Source organism: Rhagoletis pomonella, unplaced genomic scaffold (genome assembly GCF_013731165.1).
Source record: "Rhagoletis pomonella isolate Grant_MI unplaced genomic scaffold, Rhpom_1.0 Rhpom_scaffold_00005, whole genome shotgun sequence".
Classification (NCBI taxonomy): domain Eukaryota; kingdom Metazoa; phylum Arthropoda; class Insecta; order Diptera; family Tephritidae; genus Rhagoletis; species Rhagoletis pomonella.
The window spans coordinates 51,476,104-51,495,308 of NW_023458559.1; the positions used below are offsets into that span (position 1 = coordinate 51,476,104).

Below are 19,205 nucleotides of genomic sequence, written 5' to 3' on the forward strand. Positions count from 1 at the left end.
AATCAACGCGATTTTCTATTCCGCGTGTTCAAATTTGCACTTTAAGCTACATACCTAAAATTTTTCCTAAAATTTTTAATAAAAAGGTTAAAATTTTTTGGTGTAATTGTTTAAGTTCATTTAATTTTTATAAATTTAATATGAAGTTTGAAATGTGGATTTATATGGTGTTGGTTAGGTATTGTGCTAGACTTTTATAGAAAAAATATATACATAAAAGAAAAAAAAGAAAAATAGACAAAATTGGTCAAAATGTCACTTAACTTAATCAATTGACCACAAGTGTATGTATATTATAAGCATTAAACAATTTACTAAGCGGCAAAAGCAGAAAGGTTCAACGAACCGTACTTACAAAGGTTGTTAAGAGTTAGGAACTCACTTTGGACATGTTACGAAAATGATAGTGAAGAAGATGCAGAAAATCAGAATAACAAACTTCTTTTTTGAAGATATCTGCTAGATATGTACATACGTACATATGTATGTATGTATATACCAACGGTGGGCAAACACGGCTCTTTGAGCCAAATGCGGTCCTTTGCTTAGCAAAGTGTGGCCCTTTTTACTTTCTCTTTGCTAAAAACATTTTGGCTCTTTGTACTTTTTAAAATATATATTTCTTTGCTGGACATTCTTTTTCATTGTGTTATTTCTTTTATTTTATTATTTTTATATACACATACGCAAATTGAGATCGGAACAGTACCAGCAACTGGAGAATGAAAATTGGCTTTCTGACCTAATGCTCTTTACCGATATGATGGAAGATTTTTGATTTATTGCAAATTATTTTAAGTTTTGAAGCTAAACTACATACGCCTTTTTAATTATGATCTCAAAAAAAGAACATTTCATCATTTTCCATGCGTAGAAAAAATATTGCACATTTTGTAATAAATAAAGCAGATTTTGAAAAAAAAAAATTTGTCGATTTGAAATTATTTAAATGTACGTTTACATACTTCATAAACCCTTTTTTATGTAACATAGCTGTGGATGAAATTATAATATCCGAAATACTCCTTTTTAAGAAAAACGAAGAAGAGTTGGAGTTTTTGAAACTAAAAGAACATAAGGCACTGGAAATGTAACATAAAGCTTTTCCATTGCTTGACTTCCGACAACAACTACCATATTTAAAATATCCGCTGTTGAAAACAGCTGTGTGCCGTATATTTTCAATTTTTTGGTACAACTTATAACTGTGAGTCATTGTACTCTACAATGAAATTGGTAAAGCATTGAGAGAGCAAAATTACATCTCATTTAGAGAGAAAGCTATTAGTTTCTGCTGGAAAAATTGTTACCAACAGCAATTTGCCAACAAGAAAACAGCTGATCAAAAACAGCTGGTTGGAATTTACGCAAATCCCTAAATTGAATTTGATGGTTTGGAAGTTAAAAAAAGTAAAATGCGGCTAATTAAACTTGTAAAAGGTCAGTAATTATTCGTTTAGTCAGTGAAAGACTTCGTCAGGATAAGACTTCGAGATTTGTTTTCTTACGTTTTCAATTTTATACTTTTGAATGTAAACAAAATTTCTATCAGGTGTACGTCTAACTTGCAAGTTGGGATATTTTTCTCTTGTGAGAGAACAGATGATATTTCGCCAGAATTTTGACATTTTTTACTGTTGCTTTTAAACGAACGTTCCTATTGACTAACCAACATTTAACAGAACTGTTACGAATGGCTTTAACTGACGTAAAACCAGATTTTGAAAATTTGGCCAAAGGGATCTTTTGAATTTTCTTTAATATCTATCCTATTTATATTAGAATAATAATAAAATGAATGAATGTTTTTCATTCTAATAATAATTTTATTTAAAATAAAAATTGTTGTTTTTGTTGTTTTTTTTTTGTGGCTCTTTGTAGCATTTAGAATCACCATGTGGCCTCGGCGCTGCCCACCCCTGTTATACACCATTGTAAAAAAAAATTAAGTATGACCACTTGATGAGAGTAAATGAAATTTCTTGTTTGAAAACAATGAGTAAAAATTAAAGCGATGCAAGCAAGAAGTTGAAAGCCGTAATTTTATAAGCAAAGGTAAAAAAAAGTAATAAAAGCGGCCAGATGAAGTAACAAGAAGGCGATGCCTGACCGCACGCACTGCACGCATGCGTTACTTCTCAAGCTCACTTAACTCGGTGAAGTTCATGCAAGAGAGCGGAGAACGCAATCGTGATCACACTTACTTAGTCGTAAGAATTTACTGATTTTCTTTAGTTTCTTGTATTTGCATTTCACAGATTTTTTCACGTATTCATTTTTCATTCTCTTTTTCTATATACATATATGTAAATAGTACTAAAATATGTCTACACAAGAGCATATATTTGGTTATTAACCCTTTCAGTACAAGCGTCTCTTATATTGGACAAACTTTTTTTGTGCTTAAAGCTCTTTTTTTCATAAATAAGAGCTTTTGTTGTTAGTTTGAGAAAATGATATCATTATTCTTCACCGCGTTTCTTTAATTGTATTTTATGGATGCAGTTGACCGTACTTTTTCACACTCTCCAAAAAATATTTGGGGAAATTGTATGCTGTTACAACAACAATCGTTCCTACGACAGTGGGGTCTACGTAGCCGGAGTGACCCAGATTTATAAAAAAAATTAAAAGGAAATCCTGTAGAATTTAAACAGATTCAAGTTTTTGGTACAGATGGACTGGTAAGTATTTAAAATGTGCTTGTAAAATTTTGTCCTGAAATTTCGCAATATTTGTCGACAACATAATCGACTTTCGTCTTTCTAACTTTATCAGCTTAAAAAATTACCTATTCGCCCTTGTGAATCCAAAAAATTTTAAATTTTTTTTAAGTCTAAAGAAATTTCCTCTATGTTTATAAACATTGCATTGCATTTTTCTGGAATTAATCATATCTTTGAAATTACAAAGTCCTTTAAAATAAATCCTGACGTCAGAGAGAACAAATAAAAACCGCCACTCTAAATGAAAACGTAGGTTTCAAATATATGTATGTATAATCACATTAATAACTATTAAGTCGATCGCATGTACATATGTACGTATGCACATACATAGATATGTACATCGATATGTTAAATTAGGTATGCATATTTCGGCGATTAGTTAATCGAAGGCTGAGAAAGCAAACCGCCTGGAAACACGAAATTCAATTTCATTTGGTCTTTCCTCTTCATGACTTGTTTTCTCGTCTTAAGTGAATGTCTTAAATGTTGACTAACAAAAGTTGAAAGGTAAGCTGACTGCCAGGTAGCCGGCTTAACCCATTAATAGGTATGTATGTATAAACAAACATACATACATATATGTGTACGTATGAATGTGTGTGTAGCGTATACATCATCGAAGTGTGACCGGTTGCTGCCGTTTGTTTAGATTTTTTTTTTGTTTTTTGTTTTTCACTTCTCCGCCTTTTTATTGATGCAGGTGCCGCATTTACTTTAGCTGAGCCACCTGAGCATTTGCCTAACGCAATTCTTTCGTCTTTCGCAGTGATGTTCAATATTCTACTTGTACAAGGCGAAGATCGCTAACAAACTATAACTACATACATTATCTCTTTCTCCCTGGTACTTCCCATTTCATCATTCAAGAAATCGTGATTTCGCATTTGTTGTTAAACACAACTGACTGTCCAACACAGTGTTGCCACAAAAAATTACCAAATTTTTTCCTATAATTTTCTGCATTTAATGAGGAATCAATATGAATATCCTTATGATCGAACAATGCGAGTTCTCTCCATTCGTTATCGAGATTTTGCAAGTTCAAAATAAGTTGAAAATATAACGATGGAATGAAAAAAAAATTATCGATAACACATTGAATATTTGGCAGCATATGCAGATGTGCTTAAGAGCGAGAACAACCACACCAGCGGATTGACAAACCAAGCGAAATATCCCTTTGCTTTCAGCTATTTATGTTGTGTATGGGGGTTTTTGAAGGTTTGACAAGTCGTTTGAGGGAAATGTGAACAAAAATTTTTTGATTTTCTGCCACCATATTGACGTCTGATCAAACCGCTTACGTTGTGTATGATAAAATCGCTTCAGAAATCGAAGAAAACCAAACCCTTTTACATTGTGAGCCGGTAGAAAACTAAAATTCTTTGCTTGAAGGAGTTATGTTTGCATGGTGTATGGCGAAATGGGAAAAGTAGGTATGAAGAATGTTTGCCAAACCGCTTGTGTGGTGTATTTCGCTCTCTATAAAGCTTCGGAAAGCTTTATATTTAAAAATTTCCAGAGCGATTTAACAACTCTCTTGTGGAAAACATGGTTGCATTTGTATTCTGCAAATTTGTATATCAAAAGAAAATTCCTCAAAAAATAGGTACTCAAGCGCTCCCGAAATGCCTCACGTTTTGAGGAATTACTCACAAAGTGGCAGCACTGGTTCAACATCGCTATGTTCCATCAATATGTATTTAAGAGTACATATGTATGTACAATGTACATATGTAGATATGTATGCATATTCCTCCATTTCTCGGCCACATGTGCTGTGTGGTGGTCGCAACGATTTATGGAAAAAGCTGCTTGCTGCTCATATGTATGTATTTATCTCGCAACCATAAAGAGCTCCTCGCATTTATTGTTGGTATTGCTGGTGTTGTTGCTGTTGCTGTTCGTGCCGTCACTTTACGTTACGGTGTGTGTAACAGGTGAATAACCTTTTTGCCATTTTTCGTATTTATTACTTATTTGTATTTACGTTAATGATAATGATGAGCGCATCCCAAATATATGTAGTACCAACAACAATACAAGTGCAGTAGTTAATACGACCGCGTTCGGTCTGGTTACGCTGATCAATCGGAATTAGGCTTGCCAGATTTTTTATGCGCGAAATACGTATGTTGGACTTTTTCACGCTAAAAAAATCAGTACTTTTCAGTACATTTTTAATCAAAGCAAAATTATGAATGTAAATAACAGTTAATACTTTATAACGTCAGCGTACTTGTTTTTAACAATATTTTCTATATAAATAAAATATACATAGTTCATAAAGAAACAAAAGTGTTATTCACTTTAACATGAGTGTGCATATCATTGTACACAAAAGCCAATCAATTATTTTATATTCAAACATTTTCTGAAACCAGGGTGTCCAGATTGTAAGAGCCCATTTCCGAAAAAAATCGCTAAATTTTTTTTTATAAAATTCATGAAATCGGCAAAAAAAATATTTTATTTTAAAAACGAATATAATAAATAACACAAATCACTTATATGATAGTGATGTACAAACAATTTTCTTTAAATATCTTCATACTTTTAAAAAGTATTTGCATTAACAAATTTCCCAAAAGGACTGCGCAATTAATAAATTTATTATAGCTCATCGGACAGTCCGCTTTTAAGCGCTCAGCGCTAAAAATAAAATAAAAGCTATAATAAAGCCAGATTAGGGCTCAAATCGCCACATACGATATTGTATTACTCGTCACGTAAAAACAATTTTTTTTTTTTTAATACAGCTCATTATCTAACAAAACCATATAAGTCCAAATTTCAAACATTGTAGAAAAATTGGAAAAATTCAAAAAAAAATTTACAGCAATAACAAACTTTGTATTAAGATTTTATAGTAAAATTCTAAGTATTCAGTTTTATAGCTCATTAAATTCTAGCTTCAGAAAGTGGAAGTTTGAGGTAGCTAAGTTGGTGTTATTATTTTCTTTCATACAAAAAAAAAAAAATTGTAAAACCTACTTTGTATTGAAGAAAATGCTTGACACCATCAGCAAAAAATTATCAAAACTTAGATCGAATCCTGAGCTACTTCAAACTTGCACTTTCTTAAGCTAGAATTCAATAGAATTTGGAATATCGAATCAAATGTCCAAAAAAATATTTAACAAAGCCATGAATTTCATTAATACAAAACGTGATTTAAATTTTAGATTTTTTTAAATCTATTTCTGTTTAGTTAAGTACAATTTAAACGTTGAATGTTATTTTATTTTAAATTAATTTGAATCGTTTTTTGTTATTTCTATTAAAATCTCTCTTGGTTTTTGAAGGTTATAGTTTTTTCACGTATTTGTATCGTGGGGGAGTAGCGTTTTTAAATAAACAGCACACTTTTTCATAAAAATATCTTTACAGAACACGAAATCCGCCAAGCTTTTATACTGTCCCAACAGTCCCGTTTACACATCTCAGGAAAGACATTTCATAGCTTATAGGGAGGCTATTCAAAAGCTATAGTACTCGTACATTTACTCTTCGCTCCGAGAACTACATTACTCGTGTTTGTTTTGCAGTCAACAAATTATGTATTAGACATGTATAGATATATGTATGTATGTACATAAACAAAGATTACAATAAAAATGGTTTCATACTTTCTCATACCTAAATATTTTTCCATAATTATTTTTACTATCGCTTCACTGCACATTTGATCATAACCCCTCGCAGTGGATGCTCACCCGCTGCGCCTCTGCCAGCATGCGAATCAGCCAACATTTCACAATACAATACCATTCTTCAACCATCTTTTACTTCAACCATTTCTCATAGCCACTTCGGTTGCTATTTTTATGACTTTCTTGGCTTTTCCCACCGTTAAGCAAAATCTTGTCTCTTTATTTCTGACACAAATAAATTTTGACGCTTTGTGCTCGAATGGTAAGTCGCTTGGCAGGTTGCTGGATTGCCTTTAACTTATTTACATAAAATTTGTATGCATATTCTCCTATGTATGTCTGCATGAATGTGTGTTAATTTGATATTGGTTTTCTTTTTTGTAGTATGTGCATTAGGGTGGTAAAAAAAAAAATGGAAGTCGTAATTTTAATGCTCTTACTCCCTAGGACTGTTCTATATCGAACAAATTATATCCTGGTTTTTTCTTATTTTCAAATTAAAAAATATTTAGAGGTCGCTCAAAGCGGTCAAAACAGTTTTTCGTAGAAATGTATAAAATTCTTTGAAAATCAATATTTTTCAATCGGAAAATTTTAGAGACTCTCAATAATAATACCCAATTATTTATTTAACAGTTTTTTAATAATACATATTTTTTATAGGCCGTTGGTTAGTATTGAAAATTGGTAAAATAAATATTCGGATATTATTATTAGAAGTCTCCGATGGAATAATATTGATTTTCAAGAATTCTATACTATTTACACGAAACAGGTTTTTTCCCATATAAAGTACATGGAAAACTTCGTGGTCTTTGATGCAGTTCTAAATTTTTTTTTGTTTTTTTTAGAAAAAACAGCTATTCTTTTATACATTTAGAAAAATCTTAGGGGTGAGCTTAGTCTTCTAAACTTTTTTGACCACCCTAAAGTATATACCTACATATGTAGGAAATGAAGGCATCGCCGGCGGTGTTCAAATTGACGTAATTATTATGTTTAAATATATGGACACGTGCAAAAACTTTCAGCTACATAATTTGGTAAACTACATTATTTATTTAGTAGAAAAATAAATGAATGATTAAAATAATCAGGCGGAAAAAGGTCCATATTTTCAATTGAAAACACAAGCATAAAAATGTAGATTTAACGCTCCATAAGGATGTTCCTATAAATTACAACGGGACAGAGAACAGCCCTGCAAGCATTTTCTATTTAAATGGCGAGTTTTGCATTAATGGTGACAATTAGGGTATTCACAAGACGTGTTAACCGTCGTAAAATCTTAAGCTTAACACTTGTTTATGTAAAATAGCGGTTAAAATGGTTGGGGGGTTGGCTAATTATATATTCTTTATCAGTTTAAAAGAATTTCGGTTTAGTTAGAAATCCCCTAAAACCATTTTAATTAAAAAAGATGTTAACCTTAAGATTTTACGACGGTTAACACGTCTTGTGAATCCCCTAAATATGTATGTATGTAGTACAACCGTCGTTTAAAGTACAAAACCGCGTAACAACAAAATGCAAAACCGCGCATGGGAGGTCTCATACATTATTTTCTAGAGAGTAAAAACACTCATATTTCAAAATGGTTCTCTTTTTTATAAAGCAATCGCATTTATGGCTAATATATTTCAGGACGAATGGATAAAGATTGAGCCAAGAGCGAGTAAAATCCAATTTTTGGCAGCAAATGTCAGTTACGCGGTTTTGTACTTTAAACAACGATATGCAAATATATTAAGAAAACACTTCAAATGTATAACAAAGCTTCCATTATAAAGCTGCTGCTTTAACTTTTTCAAAACAATGTTAGACCATTCACCTAAATTACTAAGTAATTTTTAACTTTATCCGTAAAGTAGGCCATCGAATACTATTTAAATGTAAAAACAAAAAAAAAAAAACAAATACACGTCTATGAATTATAACGTCTGCAACTACATAATTATAATAATGAAACTTATCTTTCTAAAATTATAGTTTGCTAGAAACTAGTTTCTATGCATTAATATATTGCCTATGACGTCAAACGACAAACTTGGCATCGAAAAGGCCTAACTCAATCTATATATGTATATAATTTGCTAACGGCAAACATGTCTTTGGTTGAGTTTGCACAACCTTTGGTTAGTAACAGCAAAAACAATACATTTGAAGCTACTTTCTAAAAGCCGCTTAAAAATTAATAAGTAAAACTGACCGGCATGAACATCAGCCAAGCCAGATATACAGCTGATGTTTATGTAAATTGATTTACCGTATTTATCAATTTTCCTTAAACGAAATTTGCATGTCTGTAAAAGATTTTTTTTAATGCTTAGTTCGAATAGTAATAAAAGCGTGTTTTTAATTTTTTTAACAACTTATAATCATATTTTCATCTTTTTAGTCTTAAGATTCAATTTAAAGTTTATTGAAAATTGCGTAGACAACATTGTGTCAGCTACGTGGCACAACACTGGCTACCAGTTTTGCCAATTTAGCTTGTTTTGAGGCTAGATCTATAAAATTAATTTTTTTCCTTCTCGCTATTTCGCGTCTGGATTCTAAGATTTTTTGTAGACTTCGATTTTTAAAATTACCTTTTAAATTAGATGAATATAATGAATCCACGAACATTAAATGGAAAAGCTAATAACACCTCAAATGAGCTAACAGTCATTAAAAATCAAAAGCGAAAACTTTTACCACACCAAAGAACCAATTTTAACTAGTACAACAATTGGGTTCTTGATAGAAGAGAAAGAATTCAAAAATTTATTGAATGAAACCCCGTTTCCAGTTTACGTGCTTAGCTATTGAGCGAATTTTTAGCGCAATGAAAATTATAAAGACTACTTAAGCAAAAAATAGCATTAAAATAGAATTGCTAAACTCACGTTTAATATTCGGTGCTCTCAAAAAAGATTGGAAAATTTTTGCTATTTTATTTTGAAATTACTGCTGATATCTTGAAAATAAAGCCCAAAATACAATATCGCAATGGCAGTGACAGCGGCAGTTTTTCGAAATCAGCTGTTTTTTTTTAAGAAAGTGTGGTGTCCAATGGAGCGACTCACTACATTGAATGTATAAAAGGCGTTAGTTTTTTATCCAGTTTTTGATGTGAATACATAAAAACCTAGTTTGTTGCATAACGAACGACGCCTTGGGTGTTTCTTGGAAATAGTAGTTATTACAGTTTTATGCATTTTTTGTTCAATAAACAGTAGAAGAATGAAAGGTGAATTGCTGAATTTTGGCTAAGTAACCTAAAAACGTCAGCCTCTAGTTGGAATCTTTTGAAAAAATTTAAACAATGTGCTTACATATAAGAAAAATGATATTAAAAATTGATTTTAGATGAATTGTGAAAGTGGATAAGGTGAACATAAACCATAAAAGTAAATTGATATTTGTTATACAAAAAACTCAAAAAATGTACACATTTTTTACCGCCGCGGGCTGAATGTATGTACTTGAACTTGTGTGCTCATCACATACATACATACATATGTACGTATAATATTATACATTCAATAAATATTAAAGCACTAGATTAAATGATTGTGTACCTACGCGTGATGTTTTTAAACTGAACAAAGTTGAGTATGAGAAAAAATGTGGTTTGCCTGTAAGGTGCCTGTCATTTAATATAATAAAATAATTTAGAAAAATGGGATGTTATCAAAGCAAATTGTAATAACCTAATTGAAATTAACGAGTAAAGAACAGTGAGGAACTGTAAGCGAGTTCTTTTGCAGATGCATACATATGTACATATGAATGCGAAGTATGTTATGTTTACAATATGTACATATAAACAATCAATTTGAATAATAATACACAAGTAATGTACATATTTAAAAAACTCTATTTTATTGACGGCTTTTCAATAAAATTGTGATTTATTTATGGAATGGAGGAAAGCTATACAAACTTTTGACTGAATGTATGTACATTAGAGGGGTCCAAAAAAAAAATAAGCGCTCAAGTTCTCCATGCATTGTTCCGGTCGGAAAACTCTGATTCTCTTCAGGAGACTTCCAATTTTTTAACACTAAAGACTTTTTATTGGTCACCCATTGCATTTTTCTGGGGTTTTTGCGGACCCATAAAATATAGTTACTATGAAAAAATGATTTAAAAAATAACAATTGGGTATTATTATTGGTAATCTCGTGAAGAGACATAGAGTTTACCGATCGAAAAATATTGATTTTCAAGAATTCGATACAATTTTTACGAAAAGCTTATTTTTTCCATATAAAATACATGGGAAACTTTGTGCGCTTTGAGCTCTAATATTTTTTGACTTCAAAATAAGGAAGCTATATTTTTTTGGTGTAAAACAGTCCTAGCCGGGAGAGCATACAAATTTCGAATTTACTTTTTAACATGCATTTTTAGACCATCCTAATGTACATATACATATAACCTATATGGAAGGTGTAACTCCATGCAGGAGTTGAGATATTTGGAAAATCCTTATTTGTGGTCCGATTTGGTTCATATTTAGAAATATCATTTTAAAAAATATATATATAAATATTATTCAATAAAAAATTATGTATTACTTCAAACAAGTTTTCCGAAAGTTTATTAACATAAAATATAACAATGAGGTTGCCTTTTCTGGCCAACTCATTCACACCGTAGTTTCCTGCAATAAAAATATGGCCATTAAATCTGAAAAAATTAAAAACAAATACATAATGTAAAAAATAAAGAATTTCCCTACTAGCTTTGAGCGCATCCAGTTTTGATTGCCGCTTGGCTTTCAGAGTAGATATTTAACTTTATTGGTGACCCTAAAAAGGTCTGGAGGCTTAAATGTGAGGTACTAAATACCCCATAGCTGCAAAATTTAACCGTCACCTGACTCCAAATACCTTTTGGATGTGTGGACGATCCCACGCGATGATCGATTTGATCGGAGGTAAAGACGAAACCTCTGAAACATTTATTTGTTCACATCAAACAATTTTCTGAGTACATACTCAGAATTTATGAGTCCAAACTAGGTCCCTCTTTCGTCATAAATATGATTCTGAGGCCAGTAAACCAGACTGACTAATTTCGACCTTTTTTGGTGTTATAAATTCTGAGTTGAACAAAGATAACAAAGTTCACGTTGAAATAAAAGTTTACTAATAATTTGAATTATAGAGAGTATTTGCTTTTAAGAATCAGAAAAGCGTCATATTTCAGACTCTAATATGACTCCTAATTGGGCTCGTATTGCCGTGCGCTTTCCCTATGCTCTTTTCGGACTCTTTTTTTTTTTGAGCTCATAATGAGAGTTGCAGTTCAGAGGTCTGAGACTGGGACGCATCTATCATTTTAACAGTTGTCATACTTATAAAAAGTTAATAATTTGTGAAAAGAACGCTAAAAAACGCTAAAATTTTGAAGCTAAACACGATTTTTTTCGGTTAAGGGCTAAAATGGTAACACTGCTACTCTTACAAGCTTATTCCATAAACCAGTTGGCAAGTATGGAACTGGTCTGGCCGAACTACATACATAGTTATTCAGACCAATATCCTAAATTCCAAATTCGGTAATAGCTAAAAGGAATATATAATTTTCTTATGACTAAGTGAAACCGCCATTTCCGGTTGATCGAGCCCGCATTCTATGTATGTATGTATGTATGTAATGCACGAATAAAGTGAAAGGTGCTCCCACAATTCACTGCTTGTGACTTCATTATTAATTTTTCGCTTGTTGCCTTTCTGATTACCATTTACATACATACGTACTAGGGATGTTTCGAATGTAAAATTTTTCACAAATGCGAATGCGAATGTTAGATATCAGAAAAAGTAATTTTGCTGCCTTTTCCCCTATGAAGAGATTTCTTAGAGGCTCGTATATAAGACCGGCTCCACTGAGCAATTGCTCACTTGCGACGAATAAAGTACAAAAATTAACTAAAATATGTAACTATTAATGCAACTACGATAAGGTGCAAATGTCAACAAAAAACGCGCGAACACATTTGATCTATATATTTCTATTTTCTACGACATGAAGCAGCGTACAAGGGTTGATTTACCTGTAAAATACTAAACGTTAAATTGCAAGAACCTTTAAGCGATTGTGTGCTTAGTGGTCGTTAACTGCGCGTTTTGCTTATATAAACATTCGCATTCGCAAAATATTCGTATCATTTGTTGCGAATGCGAATTTGTAAAAAATGATGCCAATCATTCGCATAACGAATGCGAATGCAACGCAACATCCCTGATACATACATACACAAATATTTTCTTTTTGGTTTTGTTGCCATTTTATAACTAGGTATGTATTTGGTTTTACCAGTCAGTGAGCCAACCAACCAGCCAGCCAACTGAGTTACTTATACGCACAGGCGCACACTTATAAATACATATGTATACATAAATTTGTATGGGTGATCTTTTCGATCATGGGCGTACAGCACAGAGGTTTTTTTGGTATGAGGAATCCATTTCTGCAATTATATTTTTCTTAAAACTTCCGCCATAGCCGTAACAAGGAAACCATTTTCCATTTTCTTCGAAACCTATTTTTGTAATATGGCGAATTCTAAATTCATTTTAGACCCATTGCTTCTTCGGATAGTAAAAAAAAAAAATTGATTCGCCCTAATGTACGTACATAGTTAGTTTGTAATATACATATGTACATACATACAATCGTGCATATATACAATCGTACATGGATTGGTTTTATATATATGTAATATACATAGTTACATCAAAAGGCATTCCAAATGATACAATACAAAAAGTGAAAAATAAGAAATGAATTAAAATGAGTTGAATAAGAAAGTAGCTAAGTTGCCAAAGCGTCAGCAGCCACAAAATGAAGTAGAAAGAAAGGTGCTCTTCCGTTCGCTCAACCACCCCGTTCGCCTGAATGCCGCTGATCATTACGTGCAACATTATCGTCACCGTTGGCTATATTTATCATTAACATTAACTTCAGCGCCAACATCCATCAACTTCATCATCAACGCCATGAACCGTTTCTGGCTTTATCACGAGGCCGCCAACTGACTTTGTAAAAGTGTGCGTAAATATGCACATACATATGTATGTACAAGTACAGCTATGTATGTATATACAAGTGTATATAAAATCAAAGGAGTACTTTAAAATCTATTGTTGCTCGAATTTATTGCCAACAACCTCTCGCACACACATGTACACATGCAAAAAATTTTATTACTCTATCTTTGATGTCCCGCAGACATAAACCATCACCCACCAGTAGACAGTCGCCGCCACTACTGTGAATAACCGCATTTTCCATTTAACATTAATTTTAAATACTTTTTAATTTGATCAAAAAGTGCGGCAGCAACACCTAATATATATGTAACCGGTAGTCAGCGTGAAATTATGTACATACATACTTACATGCTCCATTCACATATGCAACTATATACATATAGAAATAAAGAGTTACATATTTATAGATACCCAGTGGAGATTTATTAAAATTGAAAACAAATTTTAAAATTTCAAAAATTACAAAACTTCACAGATATGTTGTATTTGATGCCGGTGTCCATTGCCTACATTATGAACATTCTATTTTAAAACTTCCCAAAGTTATTTAAAAAAAACAATTAAGATTTTTTCGAGCGACAGTAAAACAAATCAGTAATTTTGGTAACTTTTCGCCTGAATAAACGTTTTAAAACTAAAATTGTTCAAATACTTTATTTATTTTTTATTGATTTATTGTATTGTTGATTGAGATATATGCAAGAAGAACGTTTGAGCGTATTTTCTCTGGCGAGAGAAAGAAGCGACACTAACAAAAAAACAAGTTGTTGCTGTTGTTGTAGCAGCAACTCCCTAAAGAGTTTTTGGCTAAAGAGTTTTTGGGGAGTGATGCTGGAGTGACAGTCCTTGGCCAAATATAAATCTGGGTCGTTCCGGTTACGTAGACCCGACTGTCGTGGGAACAAAGAAGTACATAAACAAGTCGTGAGATTTGCTTATACATACATACATATTTGTATGTAACTATAAAAAGGGTGAAGGCAGAATTAATATTTGATACAAATCTGTTGGATACTCAAAGTACTATTGGCTTTATTCTCTTTGGGACTTCCTTTCAGGTGAAATAACCAAACTAATGACTACTCTGCCCTTTATGTAGGAAAAATTTGTCGCAGTTGGTTACCGACACGCTTCCACAAGCGTATACATACCAATATATTTATGTGTGATCTTACTACAATTTAACCAAAATGTAGATCAAATATGCACACATTATAGAGCACACAACTTAAAAATACAATTAAAAATGAAATAAAATAAATGAAATAAATTCCATGAGCATATACTGAGCCGTTGCTGTTTCCTACCAAAGCTGTGTTGCGGCATTATCGCACTACATTGGTCACATTCACATGCCTGCCATTTGTTTATTTTTTTGCTTTTTTTTGATTGTACGTATCTAGATACCCAGCAAAAAATCGGTAATCGCTTTTAATGGTAACGTGTTCTAAAATGAATTACCTTACAATGCCTTCTAGGCATTGTACGCATTGCCGGTATGAATTTCAGGACGAATGAATAAGGATTGAGCCACGAGCTTGTGTGAGTAAATCCAATTTTTGGCAACAAATGTCAGTTACGTGGTTTTGCATAATGACGATACGCGGTTTTGTACTTTAAACGACGATAGGCATTCTACATTAGTTTCGCTGTGAGGCATTCTTTTTTCACTTCACTGGATTCTGTTTATCCATGCGTTCTCCCTTCGTTCGAAGGTAATGCTGCGGGTAAGGGCTTACGGCCAATGACTTGCCCAAGTTAAAATAATGCCTTCTTGAAGCGAAAGGGTAAGCGATTCCCTTCGCCCAATTCGATTCCACTTTAATTTCTGTGGTAATCGTATTTTTTACCGGGTAGGGTGTATATACATACATATGCATGCGAACGCGCGTGCAACTCATTTTAACTGTTCATTAACTGTCGTGTGCTGACTTTACACACCGACACTCGACATTCACATACGCACCTCAATCAACCAACACACCTGACACATACAAAGGCAGCGAAATTTACCACCAACAACACTTGCTGTGCTTGCTATTTATTCCATGCTTACGTGCAACTAGACAATTCATTGCAGACAAAGCCGTGGCGAATCGTAAAAAGTTTAACCAAAAATAAATCGAAGTTATAGAAATTTGTGGTTGTTATAAAAAAAAGTAGCTAAAACGCTCAAAACGTGTTGGGCGTAAAGAAGTTGGCTAATGAGCCGCCAACTACGAAACCGACCAAAAGACGTCAATTAACCAAAACCGTAGTGAATCGCCAAATTTTCAATACACGGTTGAATAACTGTTGATGGCGGGTTCAAATGTTGATTTGCCGATTTATGAATCAATCATTTTTCGGTATGTTTGTATGTGTGTGTGTGTGTGTGTGTGATCTTTTTCCTTTTCTTTTCTTTTCTTCTTTTCTAGCGGCTGCGGATTAATAAGACTAAGCAAGGACAAAAAAAGATTAATTTATTGCCAATAAGATCTTTTCACTATTCTGGTCGCTGGTTGTCAACAAGATACTCAAAAAAATACAGGGAGGTCCTGCTGAGCTTACAGCCTTCGCGGATGACGTCCCCGTCATATGAACTAAGCGGGAAGTGGTTGCCAACCCTAAGCAAACTAATCAGCAAATTAGCCTACTCTTTACCAGGAAATATAAGATTATCCACCGGTATTGAGGGCATCGATTTTATGGCGGAAGCAAATCAATAAGTAAGTACCTTGGAATAATGCTCGATATCAAAATTTCGAGGCGGCTCCACGTATTTGAGAGGGCGAAGACAGCCTCCGTTGTACCCTATGTGGCTTAGGTGCTCCTTCCCTCTCCCATAGATCTTCACGGAAATCGTTAGCACTCAGAACCACATTGACGGTCTAGAAGGGTTTCCAGACTTAATGCTTTGAGGCTGTTTTTGTGCAGGCCCTACGGTCACTAGGATAGAGTCGAACCTTTTTGGACGAATGTTACGTAGTCTGATCTCGGACTCTGTACTTTGGAACGAATGTCAAAGCCACTGTTGAGGCAGAAGGTTGGCGCCAGGCAATTATTTTGATTGACTCGGTGCATGTATTTGTGAACATATATTTGTACATATTTATTAATATGGGTAGGTCCTACATGGAAAAGGGAATCTTATGAGCTGCCAGAGTATGGTAGCTTTCTTCAGGCAGATGTTTTAGCCATTAAAAAGGCGACGGACCTCTAGCGACCTCTAAATATTTTTGATTTCAAAATCAAAAAAACAGGGTTAAATTTTTTTTCTCATTATAGAGCAATCCTAGGAGGTGAGAGCATTAAAATCCTGATTTTACTTTTTTTAGACCACCCTAATATACATACACACATATGTATATCTAAGTAGAGTCTGACCCCATAATCGGCATCGGGTAGTAGCGGCACATATGTATATGCAGCATATTTACCGGCCAGTTTTGCCGATTCTTATTTCAGTATACATATATACTTGTATCTATGCGTATTTATGTTATGCTAAACTACATAACAAGCAAATTAATTTAATTAAGTATTTCTAAATAAACTTTGTTTTTGTATTAATAAATTTGATTGTAATTTTTTTTTTGTGTAATCAGCATCGGCCGACTCTTTCCTCATAAGCCGATTAGTCGGCATCGGTATCGGAAAAAAATGGAATCGAATAAACACCAGCATAAATGTTACATTTCCTTATGTAGTTTATTGTATTTAAGTTCCTTGTAGGCCAACAAAAACAAAAAAAAAACACTATTAATAAACGGCACACCTTCTTTATAAGTATTATCTCACACGATTCTTAGAAACGCCGAGTTTCCCGCACTCAACTGCAAACATGAATTAAAATATTACAACATTTCCGCCATAAATCCGGCACGTGGTTGCGCGTTATTACAGGTATGTCAGGTCTCGATATATTATTATTATTATTTTTGTTTTATTTAGCAAAACTTGTTTACGTAAATATGCAAAATATGACAAAAACAATGAAGAATCAGAAATGAAATCGAAAGAGAATGGAACAACAATTTGCAGATACTAGTGTACGCACTTTCCAATTACACACCTAACCGACCAGCTGGGCAACCGGCTGATGGCATTATAATAATTCATTATCAAGCCTTCGCAAGCCCAGTGACGACAATTACCGGATGATGGTGGCGCAACAATGAAATGAATGCCTACTAGGGATGTTAATTTTTTCGCTTTTTACGATACCGGCATTTTCGGGATGTCGTTATTACGAAATTTTTTTGAATTCCCAAGGACAAAAGGTAATTTTTTAAGCGGATAAAGTTAGAAGGACGAAATTCGAGAATGTTACCGAGTTTATATAAGTCCTTAAGATATAATTTTTTCAAAAACAAATATTGCGAAATATCAAGGATATAATTTTAAAAGGCCATTTTCAATACTTACCAGTCTTTATGGACCAAAAAATTGAATCTGAATTTTTTAAATCATTTTTAATTACTGACGTCAGAGTGAAAAACTAAAAGCTCAATTTTACTATATTGGTCCATGGTTTCGCGAATATATGGATTTTTGCGTGAAAAATTTACTATCGCACGGTGCTATATGTATGATGAGCTAGACAATTATAAAAAAATATTAATTTTTAAATAAAATAAAAATAAATATAGCCAATACTGGTCAAAAAAAGCAGTTTCTATTATTGCCATCAGTGCAAATTCTTGGAAATAATCCCCGGATTTTCGGGACCTGAGATCCCAGGATTAACATTCCTAATGTTTACCGAGTGTGATATCACCCAACGCTTTTGACGCATGAAAGGAGCGCTACGCCAACGCATTTAATGCGCTAAGCAGCCACAAAGGCTGCTCAAGTGGGCTAAAGGAATTGCAGCTTTGAAGATGATAAGTGACGGACAAAGAGAGAGAGTGAGAGTAAGCGTTGATTGCGGAATCCACTACCTATAAGCGCCCACGAAATGTATGAGAAAAGGATAAATATGTACTCGGATGAGCAAATGTGGGCAAAGATAATTCGTATTTCTGGTGTTTGGTGTTAATGTAGTGACGCGTGAGCACTTTTGTAGTTTTATCTGCGCGTATGTTTGCTACAACGTTTGTCGGTTCCGCAAAGCCTTACAGAAGGAACAGTCGGTTAGATAAAAATAGCACAGCATTTGTTAGGTAGTGTGTTGAGTGGTTACTGTGTGCCGACACCCACAATCAGCGCGTCACGTATAAAACGCGTGGGAGGCGAACGCTTAGACGAAGTGAATGGCTGCGAGGCGACTGCTGTTGCCCATGCCTTTTTTTGCTACATAACCAGATCAATTTAATACAACGATATACCAGCAACAAGCGCCACTTCATTGTCGTCACCTTATCTCCACCAACACGGACGGCAGCGGTGACAGCGGCAGCGGTAGCCATATCCGTATAGCGGAAAAATAGGCACATAAACTAATTACATTTGGCATATTGCTTTGATATAATTTTACATACATACATATGTACTACTAAGTCTATACATATGTACACAAGAAAGTGTACACCTTGTTCTAATATAATATTCACAATTATTTTCATGAAAAATCGTTTGCTTTAATTGTTTATGAAAATATAGTTCATTCTTTAATATAAACCATATAAATCGAAGTTTCAAACTTTATGTAAAGTTCTCAACAACCCAAAAAATTTTCAAATTTTTATTCAGAATTTTTTTTAAAATTTTCGAGTAAGCAGTTTTTTAGCCTATTCAATTTTAGTCCAATGAGGTGCAAGTTTCAAACGGTTGAAAAATTCCGGTGATTTTTG

At 33.4% G+C, this 19,205-nt stretch overlaps 1 protein-coding gene across 1 annotated transcript in view; it reads right to left on the reverse strand.

Annotated features, from left to right (window-relative positions):
* Positions 1-18,821, reverse strand: part of LOC118740142 (cyclic AMP response element-binding protein A-like) — a 109,984-nt gene extending 91,163 nt beyond the window's left edge. The window contains exon 1 of the mRNA XM_036471635.1: positions 18,741-18,821. Coding sequence (XP_036327528.1) covers positions 18,741-18,821 — 81 coding nt within the window. The remainder of the gene's footprint in view (positions 1-18,740) is intronic.
* Between the last annotated feature and the right edge of the window lie 384 nt (positions 18,822-19,205).